This window comes from Saccostrea echinata, unplaced genomic scaffold (genome assembly GCF_033153115.1).
Source record: "Saccostrea echinata isolate AGI-Se365-2 ecotype Australia unplaced genomic scaffold, CSIRO_AGI_Sech_v1 ptg000009l, whole genome shotgun sequence".
NCBI lineage: Eukaryota > Metazoa > Mollusca > Bivalvia > Ostreida > Ostreidae > Saccostrea > Saccostrea echinata.
The window spans coordinates 27,091,088-27,106,671 of record NW_026889758.1 but is presented as its reverse complement, the minus strand read 5'-3'; the positions used below and the strand labels follow the sequence as shown (position 1 = coordinate 27,106,671).

The following is a 15,584-nucleotide window of genomic DNA, read 5'->3' as shown; positions in this document are numbered from 1 at the left end:
TGAATATCAAATAAAAAATACTGATAACATTCTTTGACTTATTTTTATTTAATATTATCAACTAACAATTTATGTACAATTAATAGCATTACACAGCCAAAGAATTACATTAGTACAATAATAATAAGTATAGAGTTTAAATATAGATTCAACAATTTACTCAACTTACTTTTCGTGTTTCATTTTTAAAATTGTACTTATAATTTACCGAGCACTGTGGATTTATATTTCAATATATATATATATATATATATATATATATATATATATATATATATATATATATATATATATATATATATATATATATATATATATATGCTGCATCTGAAACCATGCTTCACGAATGCGATCAAAACCTCATAAACATGTATAACAAAGCAATGATCGTGTCGTGACCTTAGATTGGCTTTTAATTAAAAACACTTAATAAGGAAATGAAAGGTGGTAAAAATATCACTAAGAAAGTTAACATTCATATTGTCTCAGTAATTGGTAGATTTAGTTCAAAGGAAACTTGTCAATAGAAATAACTGGAACTGGCGTTTTTGGTTTATTTATAATTATCAATTGTTGTAGAAATTAAAGTAGGTCGATCGTTTGTTCGTTTGTTTTTTAATTTCAAATTTTTCACTCATATTGAGATGCCACCATGTCGGTGTAGGGTTGCAAATATGGACCTGTACTTGGCACTTACGGCCTTTCAGCACTGAGGGATCGTTTTCGTGCCAGCAGCTACTGCGACACGGAACTCGATTTAATGGTGCCATCAGAAGGAGCGGTCTCCGCGTCACACAGTGGATTCAAACCCGCGCCATAAGGATCAACTCCTTACTCAGCTTCTCTTAGGCAAACACTCTAACCACTGTACCATGCTGGCGATGAAACTGAAGTAGATGTTTGACAATAAGATATAAAACCGTCATAATTGTTCCTGTGAGACCCAAGTTATATAAAAATTACTTCCGCGACATGCCTTGAGGTTAGTTTTAAAATGTGATAATATTTATTGTTAGCAGACCTATTTTTGTATTCATATGAAGCAGAATTTGTTCAAAATCTTACACATGAGAAAAAGAAATCTCTTGCTGTGGCCTTCAACTCGACATTTAGATATTTCGACGACGTATTATCAATTAAAAATAGTTATTTCCATTCATATGTCAATACGATATATCCCAGTGAGCTTGAAATAAAAGATACCCACAGAGTCTGCCACATCTGTTTCATATTTGGAATATTTTACAAGAAAAAGACGTTAATGGTAATCGAACAACCAAGCTTTATGATAAACGTGATGACTTCAACTTTTCAATCGTCAACTTTCCTTACTCATGCAGCAATATAACCTTATCATCTGCATATGGGGTGTATATCTCTCAGTTGATTCGATACGCAAAAGCATGCTCTACGTATGAACAATTTTCAAAACGAAGTAAGTTATTGACAAAGAAGTTGATGAAACAAGAATATCAACAGTCTCGTTTAAAGTAATCATTTCGTACGTTCTATGCTCGATACAATGACCTTATCAGCAAATACAATGTATCATTAAGTCATATGCTGCCTGAAGTTTTTCATACTAATTGCTGGGTCATTATTTACATATTGAACTGTCGACGGACTTTCCGTTATTTCCCGATCATGACAAGGAGCTCACGGCGGGTGTGAGCGGTCTGCAGGGGATGCTCACTCCTCCATGGCACCTAATCCCACCTCTGTTTTGGAGGTCCGTGTTTGCTTGCTCCCAATTTTTATTGTTTTAATGGACTTTGCGCTTGAATACTGTTCGTTATCTCCATATTTCATGTTACCTGATCGTCTTTTGACTCTTCAGTGAGGGCGCATAAAGGACTACATGATTTTTCCTGTAATGAGAATAAGATTTTGAAAGGCAGCATTCTCTAACACGATATGCTCTCATAATATGTTGAAGCTGCACCCGTTAGGGCGAGCGCAGATTCCTACCATCTTTTTAAATTTAGATCCGCCTCTTCAAACTGCACGTGACATTTGGAACGTCTAGACTTTGACTTAACCTGACGTCGTGTGTAAGTTGCATTACCATAAAAAAATCATTTGGATCAATGTGCAAAGTCCGAATTTTCTTTTCGCCCAGACGTGGTCGGTATTAGATCTCGCTGCGCTCTCTATAAACTCAAAATCATGAAACTACTGCGCTTCACAGGTCATAGGTTCCATAACCAGTGCCAGCTTGTAACCTTTTTTTCTCAAACTTGAGTTCCTTCATTTTTTTCTCAAACCCGAGTTCTTTCATTTTTTTTTTATTTTCAAGAGACATTTGGCTTGCCAAGTGCCTCATGAACAATTAAAAAATTAAGGTATTGGAAATCGAGAAAGTCTGTTACTAAGCACAGTTAGGGAACTTGTTTCTCCAATTATAGAAACATGGACTTTTACATTTAAGGTTCAATTTGAAACGCGCTAAGCAACCAATCAGAATCGTCCTAGGTGTAAGCAGCCAATAAGAACATTTTTGATCACTAACTTTAATTGTGCATTCAATAATTAAAATTTTCAAAATGGTCATCGTTGCCAAGGAAACATGTAACAAGAGACCCATGGGCCACATCGCTCACCTGAGCACTTTGGCTAAGAGTTCAGAATTATATGAGTGGTATCAACCTTCCCCTAAGGTGAGGGGGCATGATTTGAACAAACTTGAGTCTACACTGCCTGAGGATGCTTCTATATTTCTTGACAAATTATGGCTTTAGAAGATTTAAAAAAAAATTCCAATACGTTTTATCTTATTTGAATCTACACTACCTGAGTATGCTTCCATATAAATATGACCAATCATGACTTTGCTGTTATGGAGATGATTTTTTAAAGATTTTTCATAAGTATATCTATATAAACCTTTGAACGTCCATTGTTGCCCCACCCTACTACCTGTAGTCATGATTTTAACAAACTAAAATCTACACTACCTGAGAATGTTTCCTTATAAATATGACCAATCATCGCTTTGCTGTTCTTGAGAAGAAATTTTAAAGATTTTTTATAAGTATATCTTTGTAAACCTTTGATCGTCCATTGTTGCCCCACCCTACTCCCTGTAGTCATGATTTTAACAAACTTAAATCTACACTACCTGAGAATTTTCCTTATAAATATGACCAATCATCGCTTTGCTGTTCTTGAGAAGAAATTTTTAAAAGATTTTTCCTACGTTTATCTTTGTAAACCTTTGATCGTCCATTGTGGCACCACCCTATCCCCGGGGGTCATGATTCGAACAAAATTGAATCTACACTACCCGAGGATGCTTCCTTATAAATATGACCAATCATGCTTTGCTGTTCTTGAGAAGATTTTTAAAGATTTTCCTATGTATATATATGTCCATTGTGACCCCACCTACCCCGGGGGTGATGATTTGAACAAACTTAAATCTACACTACCTAAGGATGTGTGTACAAAAGTTTCATTTTTGAAGGCCCAGTGGTTCTGGAGAAGATTTTTAAAGACTTTTCCTATGTATATCTATGTTAAACGTTGATCGTCCATTATGGCCCCGCCCTACCCCCGGGGGTATGATTTGTACAAACTGAAATCTACACTACCTGAGGATGTGTCCATATACGTTTCATCTTTCCTTGCCCAGTGGTTCTGGAGAGGAAGATTTTCAAAAGATGCAATTCATTTTTCACTAATTTGAAATTATCTCCCCTTGGAAGAAGGAGAAGCCCTTCATTTGAACAAACTTGAATCCACTTAACCCAAGAAACTTTGTGGCAAGTTTCGGGGAAATTGGCCCAGTGGTTCTTGAGAAAATCCATCCATATTTCATATACATGAATAAAACTCCATCTAAAAATACTTCAATAAAAGAATTGATTTCAGCTGGTATCAAAAACGTTTCTGATACCAGCTGAAATCATTTGTTTTATTGAAATATTTATTACATGGAGTTTTATTCCTGTATATGAAATATGTTGTAGCATGCCAACCCTCTCTATCTCTCTCTCAAAATCCACAGTCTGCAAAATGTTAAAGTTTGGTTAATGTTATAAGAATCGTGTATTAAATAAAGAATTAGAGAAAAGCAAACAAACCACCACCACCAAAAAAAAAAAAAAAAAAAGATTATGGACGGGAAGAGGTAATAACAAACGAAAAGACGCGCAACGTTACCATTTTCAAGATGTTTCACCTGTAGTCTTGTCCGCCAATTTTCTCGTAGCTGGCTCGAACAATCCAAGCAAAACAAATAATCATTTTTGAAGCATAGAATCTTATTTTTGGATGTCGTCGGTCCTACAACAGCACATACACACACAATCTCTCTCTCTCTCTCTCTCTCTCTCTCTCTCTCTCTCTATATATATATATATATATATATATACCGGGTTGTTCGGTAAAATCGTGGATAAGTATACGATATTGTTCGGTAAAATCGTGGATAGGTAGTCTAGAGTAGTAAATTGTCAACACTGCTTTCTGAAAATTTCTCTACTCTTTAATACATTTTCAACAATATACATTTCATTTACATAATAGCAAATTTCCAAGAGATATATGCTCAAATAAACAAAATATGGGATTTAATATTATGTGTGGTATCGTCTTACGGCGCACAGAGGACAACATCAAAATGTCTGAAGTACCGTCACATTTCATTTTTGCTTTAAAAAGTTGGATAAGCCCCACTTAAATTCCGGGAATTTTATTGACGCACACACACGAGTTCCCCTTTATTCTTACATAAACAGTCGAGGAACTAATCTCGCACATACATGGGACTTTATGAAAACTTGTATTAATAAGTTATGGAGGGTACTGTTACTTTTACTGAACTAAATATAGGCAGTCTTTTTTCGACCATCTGCAATAATTCCGTCTTTCGCTATTGCCAATACATGTAGCTGATTGTCTGTATGTTTTGATAGATCGGCGGACTCGAACAAAAAGCTCCTGTTTAAAAAAAACACGCATTCCACATGTATTCAATATATTAGTGATATTTTTGTAAAATTCTGTTATCTTTTAAAGACATCAACATACAACTGAACTGCTCTCCGGTGCGCCATTATGTTTACCATTTTCCCATTTCAAAGTCTCGGAAAACTGCCAAGAATTTAGCAAATTTCTTGAAATTTTCCAAATGACGACATAATAGTTAATGGATTACAAATAAGATAATTTTTATCCCAACCTTATCTATTTCATACCTAAATTTTGAAATTATACTCAAATATTCCCCAATGAAACACTGATCGTGCGATGTCGGACCAAACCCTGTGCACATTCAAGAATTATAAAATCCTTATTTTTGCCTCTTAATTATCAAAAATATTAGGATTCACTTAAAAATGATAAATAAATATTTGCTGAAAATTTTAACTCAGTGTGTGCATTATTTATCTATAAAAACGCGATGACCACGATTTAACCGGACAACCCTCGTATATGCCATGTTATTACCCAGTCTGACTTGTGTTTCTTTAAAGTTATATATGGCCAAAAAATTAAAATATGTGATTGAGTGTAGATAAACATGATATATGTTATTTACGTTCAAATTAAAATTTTCACCGATTTTGAACTTGAATAACCTCATGTTTCCATAGTAAATTGACTTTAAACCGCGTCTGTTATTTAAAATGCGGAGTCGGTAAATAAATCGGTTATTGTTTTAAATTTCTAATATCTTTGAAACGTGATTGATTTGAATTGTGTATTTACAGGAAAGTCCTATCTTTATATGCAGTAATAAAACAAATAAAGATCTTTTTAATTTTAGTTAGTCTAAACTTATAAAAAATAAGCCATGTATGACTTTAATGATTTTAATTAAATGATTGTTGTGTACTATGAGCTGATTATAATGTGAACCTAACCTCTATTCTCTTATATATCAAATTATATAATTAAACAAAACCTTGTAAATTAAGCCATACTGCATACTTAGTTTTGATTACGGTGATAACTTGCATGACATCTCTCCTGATTTTTGTAAATGGATATCATACTTTATCAGGCAACTTTCCTGAGTTTCTTTTTTTTCTTTCTTACTTTCTTTTCTAATTTTCATTTATTAATTAATGATCTTTTTGCCTGTTAAAATTGAAATTAAATATATATAGTGTTCTGATCAAATATAAACATAATATTACTACACGTAACACCTGCATATTCTTGTTTATTTGAGCTAGTAAAGCAGAGTTTACAACGATGGAATATGTCCAGAATTTTATGATACGACTAACCGACTGATCGGTCGGAACATCTTGCTGTTAACCGATTGGCAATTCTATATCTGATTGCCATGTCTATATATATATATATATATATATATATATATATATATATATATATATATATATATATATATATATATATATTACATATGTAAGACTCCAAAGTCTGATGGTCTCGCCAATCCCCGATGGTCTGCGCCCAACCCCGATGGTTTGATGATGTCGGTATGGACGCCAAAGTCCGATGGTCACGCCAAAGTCCGATGGCTCGTTTCCTATGAGACGCGCTGCACTAAAGTGCGATGGTCTGACACGCTAAAGTCCGATGGTGCGGAGAAACAATCAACGTTTATGACGTCACAATATTCCGACGTCAATCCTTGACGCCGTTGTCCTGCATTCAAAAGCCATGTATACCTTCATTTACCAGTAGATATTAAATCTAGTTCCACACTTCCGTTCTAAAATGATTTTTCAATGCATTAGATATATTCTTTTACTAGCAAACTGTAGCATTTTGATTGACAGTTTTAACTTGTAATACACATGTGTAAAAAGTCAATTTTTCCTCTGATGGATGTATTGTAGTGTGTGTTGCTTGTGTTCGTCCTCGCATACAAACTTACTGATTTTGCTTATTGCTTGCACCCACTAGAGATATTAGGGTTAGTCCTCGCACGCCACTCGACTGATTAGGGTTAGGCCTTGCTTCGCACCAACACAAGAGATTTAGGGTTTGTCCTCGCACAGTAGTCGAGTGATTAGGGTTAGTCTCGCACCCACCCAAGATATCTAGGTTATATTTGTTACACACTTTTCGAGCGATTAGGGTTAGTTTCACACCTATCCGAGAGATTAGGGTTAGTTTTCGCATGATGATATTTATCTATGCTTATTTAAGACCTTGGCATGGCGCGGCATTGCAGTTTGGCGCAGTAGTATTATGACGTCAGAAATCGTTTTTCCGCACCATCGGACCTTGGCGTGTCAAACCATCGGGGTTTGGCGCAGATCATCGGACATTGGCGTGACCATCGGACTTTGGAGTCCCATCGCACTTTGGAGTCATATATATATATATATATATATATATATATATATATATATATATATATATATATATATATATATATAGACGTTGATACCAAAACTCTTGACGAAATGTTTGAGAAAAACGAGATTGGTATCAACGCCTATGAGACACTCAATCCTATTGACTGTAGACCAGGACAATTTTATCTGCTTCCTAAGATACACAAAGAAGGTATGCCAGGTCGCCCTATAGTTAGCGCAATTGGACACCCCACGGAGAAAATTTCTGAATACATTGATTTACATCTCCGTCCACACGTAGAGAATTTGCCATCCTATCTCAAGGACACCACGGACTACATTAACAAGACGCCCTCTACTGGCCTTCCAGATCATACCCTTCTCGTGACTATGGACGTCACATCTTTGTACACCAATATTCCGCACGATGAGGGTATCGAAGCCTGTAGAGAAGTCTGGGATAGTAGATCCATACAAATTCCTTCTACCGAGTCCCTTGCCAAGCTCCTTGAACATGTTCTCAAGTATAACAACTTCATGTTTAATGGCGAACATTACCTGCAGGTTAATGGCACTGCTATGGGTACGAAAATGGCACCATCTTATGCCAATATTTTCATGGGCAGACTTGAACGCAACTTGCTACTTCAAGCACCATTTAGGCCCCTTAGCTGGTTGCGTTTCATTGACGATATAGAGATGAAGTGGGTGGAATGTCGCGAGAGCCTCGAGGCATTCATTTCGTTTGCCAACACCTTTCATCAGTCTATCAAATTTACAGTAGACGTATCTAATTCGAAGAACATATTCCTAGATACTACATCTACCCTGACTGATGGTGAAATCAAGTTCAGTCTCCACACGAAACCCACAGATTCCCATTTGTATCTTATGCCAACTAGCTGTCATCCCCCACACACATTTAAGGGTGTGCCTAAGGGTCTAGCCACCAGAATTCGGCGCATCTGTTCATCCCCTGCCTTGTATCAGGAACAAAGCGGTCTTCTCCTCAAGTCCCACTTATGCAAATGAGGCAAGAGAGGCTACAATGCCCGCACCGTACAAACTGCTATTGATGAGATGGCGGGACATGACAGGCAAAACCTATTACACTACAAGGAAAAAGACAATAGCGGCAGGGTCCCTCTGGTAACCACATACCATCTCGTCCTTAAGAACCTCAGCGGTATCCTTCAAAAGAATCTGCCAATTCTCCACTCAAGTAAACGAATGGCAGAAGTTTTTAAGGATCCCCCACTGGCTGCATACAGACGCCCGAGGAATCTAAAGGACATGGTAGCAAGAACCAGATTGGACAACCCATTACCTAACGGGGGCTTTAAAACTTGCTCTGACAGAAGATGTCTTCTCTGTAAGCACAGCTCTGACACAGACAGCTTTAACAGCCCCGTTACAGGCCGCAGCTACAAAATACTAGGGAATTTGTCCTGTCAAACAGACAACTGCATTTATCTCATCAGTTGCAAAGTTTGCTCCAAACAGTATGTTGGTGAAACAGGAGATCTCCGCAGGAGAGTCAATAATCACCGTTCTACCATTAGGACCAAAAAACTCAATGAACCCGTTGGGGAACATTTCAACCTTGAAGGTCACAAATGGGAGGACATGACAGTAGTGGTTACTGACCATAATCCAAGATGGACAGACGCTCAGAGAAAAGGCAAGGAAAAGTTCTGGATGCACAAGCTGAAGTCATTCCGCCCTAATGGTATTAACAAAACTTAATGACTTCACCAGGATGAACGTGAACTAGATCCAATCCCGGACTGTAACAAACAAGTTCATTCTCTCTATATAGTGTAAACTTTACCGTTAATTCGCATTAGCAATTCTGGAACAACCTACCCAGATATTTACAGCTTACATTTTTGTGTATTTCTTTTATCCGATTTCCAAATTTATAATATATCCAAATTCATATTTTTAAAATTGCCCTTCCATATTATCTTTCTTTAATTTCTGTTTATCATGTATAGTTACGCTATTTTGAGAGAATAAGACAATGTACGATTTACTGCTTGTCGTAATTAATTAGCGATAATTAATTCGTTCAATTATGTAAATCGCACTTCACCAGAGTTCACCCGATAGACCGGACGCAATTCATAGCGCTCCGGGTTTCTTTGTTCACGACTGTTTATTAACTTGAAATTAAACATGTAATACTGTAAATATTTAGTGTTTGGTAGTTTAGTAGTAGTGCTAGTTTTTTTGTTTCTCTATTTCCTTTGTTTTTATGACTTATTAACTTTTTCTTTGTCCTGAGGAAGGGGCAGGTCGTCCCGAAAATTTGACAATTATTATTGTTCGTGTCGTTGGTCATTTTAGTGCTTTGTATAAATTTCCATCCGTGACCTTGTATCTACTTAGTAGATCCGACACTTGGATATAAAGTGTTGTTGGTTTTTATATATATATATCTCGGGTTCGTGCGGAGCAAGGACTAATCCTAATCAGTGGAGTGGTGTGCGAGGATAATCTTAATATCTCTGAAAGGTGCAAGCAATATGCAAAATCCATAAAATTGTATGTGAGGACGAGTTCAGAAATAATGGCTTTTGAATGCAGGACAACGGCGTCAAGGATTGACGTCGGAATATTGTAACTTCATAAACGTGGATTGTTTCTCCGCACCATCGGACTTTGGCGTGTCAGACCATCGCACTTTAGCGCAGTGCGTCTCAAAGGAAACGAGCCATCGGGGTTGGGCGCAGACCATCGGACTTCGGCGAGACCATCGGACTTTGGCGGTTAACCGGGTACTCGCTCGAACGTCCGAGTATCGAATACTACGAGTAAAATCGGTACTCGGTTACTCGGACGTATTTTTTTTTCATATTTCAAAGTGCATATATTTATTAAAAACCTATCAAGGTATGTTATTTCAACATGCGTTGTCCATGTCTATACAGTAATAAGCGTCATCTACACCAGTTAATACCCGTTATCGCCTGTAGCTGTGTACATGTACATGTAAATACAGTAATTACCTTGACCAATCACTGGACACTACACACATAGAATATACATAGAAATACAAATACCAATTCAAAAGGGTAGAAATATTTCAAAATAAACGAAGATGGAAAATGTAAAAAGTCAGCTGTGCATAGTAAATTTAGCATGTATGGGGGAGAAACCATATTATATTTAATGACTTGTAAGGTAGCATGTTTTGTGTTAATTAGGACATTGTGTTCGAACACGTTAAATCGCCTGGCATTCCAAAAATCTATTGGAATTCACATGGGTACCAATTGCGCCCCGTTATTAGCAGACCTATTTTTGTATTCATATGAAGCAGAATTTGTTCAAAATCTTTTATGTGAAAAGAAGAAAACACTTGCTGTGGCCTTCAACTCGACAATTAGAAATATCGATGACGTATTGTCAATTAACAATGGTTATTTCCATTCTTATGTCGACACGATATATCCCGGTGAGCTTGAGATAAAAGATACAACAAAGTCTGACACATCTGTTTCATATTTGGATATTTTACTAAAAAAGACGTTAATGGTAATCTAACATCAAAGCTCTATGATAAATGTGATGACTAACTTTTCAATCGTCAACTTCCCTTACTTATGCAGCAATATACTTTTATCACCTGCATACGGGGTTTATATCTCTCAGTTGATTCGATACACCAGTTCATGCTCTACGTATGAACAATTTCTAAAACGAGGTAAATTATTGACAAACAAGTTGATGAAACAAGAATATCAGCTGTCTCGTTTAAAGTCATCATTTCGTAAGTTCTATGGTCGATACAATGACCTTGTCAGCAAATACAATCTTTCATTAAGTCAAATGCTGACTGACTTTTATCATACTGATTGTTAGGTCATTATTTACACACTGAATTGTCGACGGATTTTTCCGTTATTTCCTGATCATGACAAGGAGCACACGGCGGGTGTGACCGGTCGGCAGGGGTTTCCTAGACGTGCTCATATTGATATTGTCGTTTTGAAACCTTTGTCAGTAGTTTACTTATGCCGTAGAGAATCGAGAGGGGGACAGAAAAGAATGATGATGTTTTTTCATACATGTTATTTATCCAATCTTATTTTAGGCCCATTCTTACAATGTTAGCTCCACCTCTCATGCATACCTAATGTTCAGTCAAGGGCAGGTAAGTGTAAATTCTCTGGTGGACAAAAACACATAGAATCATTTTATTGTATCACAGTCTAAAATCATTTAAAGTTGAAATTTGGTTCCAGATTTGAGGCTTCTTTTATAAATATACAAAAGTGAAATAAGGTTAAGATACAAAAGCAACAGAAGAGACCGAAAAAGACCCAAAAGCCGCGTTAAGTGCAGTCATCCTTTACTTACGATAGATAGATTCTGAAGTAGGTGAACGTTTGTCAAGGGAAACATTTCTGGTCTAGACACATAAATATTGCAGAATCTTTAAAATCTATCACAGCTCTTTCATCGCAAGTTACAAAAGACATTGATTACGTTGACACTGAAACGTGATTCTGATATGCATGCATGTACGAATATAATTATTTAAATATCGAAGAAATACGATTACCGTATTCAGCCTTGATCTATAATATCATGATGTTACTGACAGGGGAGATGTAGGGAGGAAGGTTATAAGACATGATTACACATAACGCAATGAATGACTGGTAACAGATACAAAAATAATAAAATAAAAGGTAATTAACTATAGTTAATAATTTTAAAAAGTCGTATAAGGAATAAAATACAAAGAATATCTTTGGTGTCAAAAGCGACATATCTCAGTCAAACATTTTTGTTCTTTCCTACAAACTTGAATACAGATTCCATGATTAATCTTGCCTACAAGAACGAGTATTTTATTTATATATTCTTAACAGGAGGTCTTTGGCTCACAACGCTTACTTGAGTTACCTAACCATTCTGAATAAGAGGCTTTTGGGCCACAACGCTCACCTGAGTCCCTTTGGCCTTCCTGTTATCCATCACAATATTAAAAAAAATTCAATTTTTATTTTTATTCACATTGCTATTTCTAACCCCATATTGTGGCCCAACGCTAGCTCCAAAGGGTCATGATATAACTCCATGTAAGACTTTATTCCCCTATTATGGCATAATTTACAGGAACAATTTAGATTCTGCACTACCTAAAGATGCTTGCATATTTGTTGCCGGTTGACCAAGCTCGAACCACAACTCTTTTGAATGTCCAATGAAAAAACAAAGCAAAAAGTGTTTTCTAATATATGTATTCTGCACAAAGTTACTATATTTCACCTAATTTCAACCTCAGTATGTTCCCGGTACTACATGTATATATGCACTCCCCCGAGACTTTAGAAGCAGAGTGTCTTTATCAAAAGGTATCTAATACTGATGAAAATTTGTAGAATAGGAAACTAAATTCAACTTGACTATTGCAAGTCACACTTTCACATTAACCATCAAAGACCCGTGCATTTTGTACGGAACTCGGCATGAAAAAAAGAATCACCCAACTATGTCCAATAAATACCCATGAAGAACTTGGGCTCCAAATAGGATAAAATCAAAAATATAAATCAAAAAACAGATATAGAGTAAATGTGACAATATAGATATCAGTAATGGCGGTCTCTTGCCGATTTTGAAAAGAAAATTTTAAAATATTTTCCCCATACATGTATTCCTTTGCAAAACTTTGAACCCCTATATGTGTCTTTATCTTAACCCCCTCACCGGGGGGAGGGGGGCGCAATGACTTGAAACTTGAATCTACACTACCCGGGAATGCTTGCATTTTATTATTACTGATCCTTACCCTACTTGTCCTTGAGAAAAAGATTTCAAAAGATTTTAAAATATTTTTATCCTATACATTTCCATGTTAAAAATCGACCCCCTTATTGTGGCGCCACCCTACTCAGGAGGTCATGATTTCGACAAACTTGCATCTGTACTACCTGAGGATGCATCTTACTATTACTAATCATGACCTTCCTATTGTAAAGAAGACGTTTTCAAACATTTTTCGATATACCCATGCAAAACTATGATTCCCTCTCTTAGCCGCAAACTTTAACCTTGGGGGATGATTTATCAAATTTCTATCTACACTATGATAGAAAGCTTCAACAGAGGAATCGGTTTTTCTGGACCAGTGGTTCTTGAGAATTTTTAAAGGCCCTCACAATTTTCCTATTTCTTAATTATATTCCCTTGAAAGAGTGCTAATTATAAACTCTTTATTTGAACCAACTTCAATCTCTTTTGCCGCCACGGTAGCTAAGTCGGTAGAGCGCTCGCTCAGTGATCGGAAGGCCGTGTGTTAGAACCACGGCCACGACTGACCAAAGTCGATAAAAAAAATAGGTAGCAGCTGTCCCTTTGCCAAGCAATCGCTTTTTGTGGCTCTAACCTAGATCAGGTACTATGATTTGAGGAATCATTCATTATACAATTTTAAAATATTTTTCCCTCATCATTTCTACATTAAACTTTAATCCCCTTCTTTGGTACCTTGCTCCAGACCAGGGGTCATGCTTTGAATTAATTTGAAAGTGCATTAGACATATGGAGAAAAGATCCAAAGAACCATGATTTGAATATACATTAAAGATGGACACATGTTTAACTATACAACTGACTTTTGTCTGCTTTTTTGAGAAAGTTTCTTTTTCGCGTATCTTCAATTCAAATCTTTAAAATCTCAATCATCATTGCCCCATCCTAGTGTCAGGGGCAGCGCTCAGATCATATCTGAAAATTACATGGGAATGCCGTCATGTTAATACATTATATAACCAGCTGTTCTTGAGAAAAAAAAGTACTATAACAATATGTTTCCCGAAATCTTTAGTATAGTCTTAATCATTAAAACATGATTGAAAATAAATTAAAATATATTATATTTAACTTAGTTGAGTCTAGTGTCACATATGTAAGGCTACATGTTTATGCTTCCAGAATCTGACGTCATCAATTTTCTTTTTTCATAATTACACATGTATCATATAATTAAATAATAGCATATTAAATAATTAAACCTTCAAAAAAAATCTTTGAATTTTATAACGAGAAGACATTAATTTTCAAGATGATTTTATTTCAAGTATTGCATTTCCAAGTTTCAGATATTCAGAGATAAAGTTGTATACGTGGGTTGAAACTCTAACGTATAGTTTCCCCTGAACTGCCTTTATAGGAACCTGTGGATAAAAGTAAAATCACAATGAGATGCTGAAGTGAGTGATATCCCGCTATTGTGATTTAATCAAGCGTTTTTTTCCTGAATACTGCAAATGATAAATGATTAAAAGTACTGAATATATATATACATACACCCCCCATATATATATATATATATATATATATATATATATATATATATATATATATATATATATATTAATATATATATATATATATATATATATATATATATATATATATATATATATATATATATATATATATATATATATATATATATATATATATATATATATATATATATATCAGAAATGGCAATGCAATACATAATTGACAATCGCTAATCGGAAGACGTTCCGGTTAATCGTATCAAAATTTTTTCACAAATTTCATCATTGTTAGTTTTACTCAAATAAACAAATAGACTATAAGTGTGTTGTTAATAATATTATGTTATATTTGATCAGAACACTACATAATTATAATATTTAATTTTAATTTTGATAGGCAAAAAAAAAAGCAAAAAGAAGAAAAAAAAATGAATGAAAGAAACCCTGAAACATGCCTGAAGTATCAGATACATTAAAAAATTCGAAGCAGATGTCAGGCAAGCTCATTCTGCATTGTCACCATATTCAGCTTAATTTAAATTTAATAATATAATAAGTAGGGTACATGTAACTACAAAGGATAGAAGAGGTAAGATATACATTATTATCATCAGTTCACAATACTCAACGATCATTTCATTAAAATAATTAAAGAAACACAAGACAAGCTGGGTAACGACATGGTTTTCAAACAGCAATTTACATCTTGAAAACTGACTAATTATAACCCACGATTTCAATACGTGAGAGCCTTAATTATCCCCAAATCATTTTAAATAGATATATGAATATGCTAACATTTCATTTTTTGTTGTTGTTGTATTTTTTACTTTAATTCTCAGGATGAAATATAAAGATAACGAACAATATTCAATCTCGAAAATCCAATGAAACGATACAAATTTGGAGCAGAGAAAAAGCACGGGCCTCAAAATTTAGAGGTGGGAGCAGGTACCATGGAGGTGTGAGCATCCCCTGCCGACCCGGAAAAATCCGT

The 15,584-nt window shown here is 35.3% G+C and overlaps 1 protein-coding gene across 1 annotated transcript in view; it reads right to left on the bottom strand.

The window, feature by feature from the left end:
* Positions 1 to 14,349: 14,349 nt before the first annotated feature.
* LOC133182129 (uncharacterized) overlaps positions 14,350 to 15,584 on the bottom strand; it is a 33,807-nt gene continuing 32,572 nt past the window's right edge. The window contains exon 12 of the mRNA XM_061316856.1: positions 14,350 to 14,473. Coding sequence (XP_061172840.1) covers positions 14,357 to 14,473 — 117 coding nt within the window. The 3' untranslated portion in view covers positions 14,350 to 14,356. The remainder of the gene's footprint in view (positions 14,474 to 15,584) is intronic.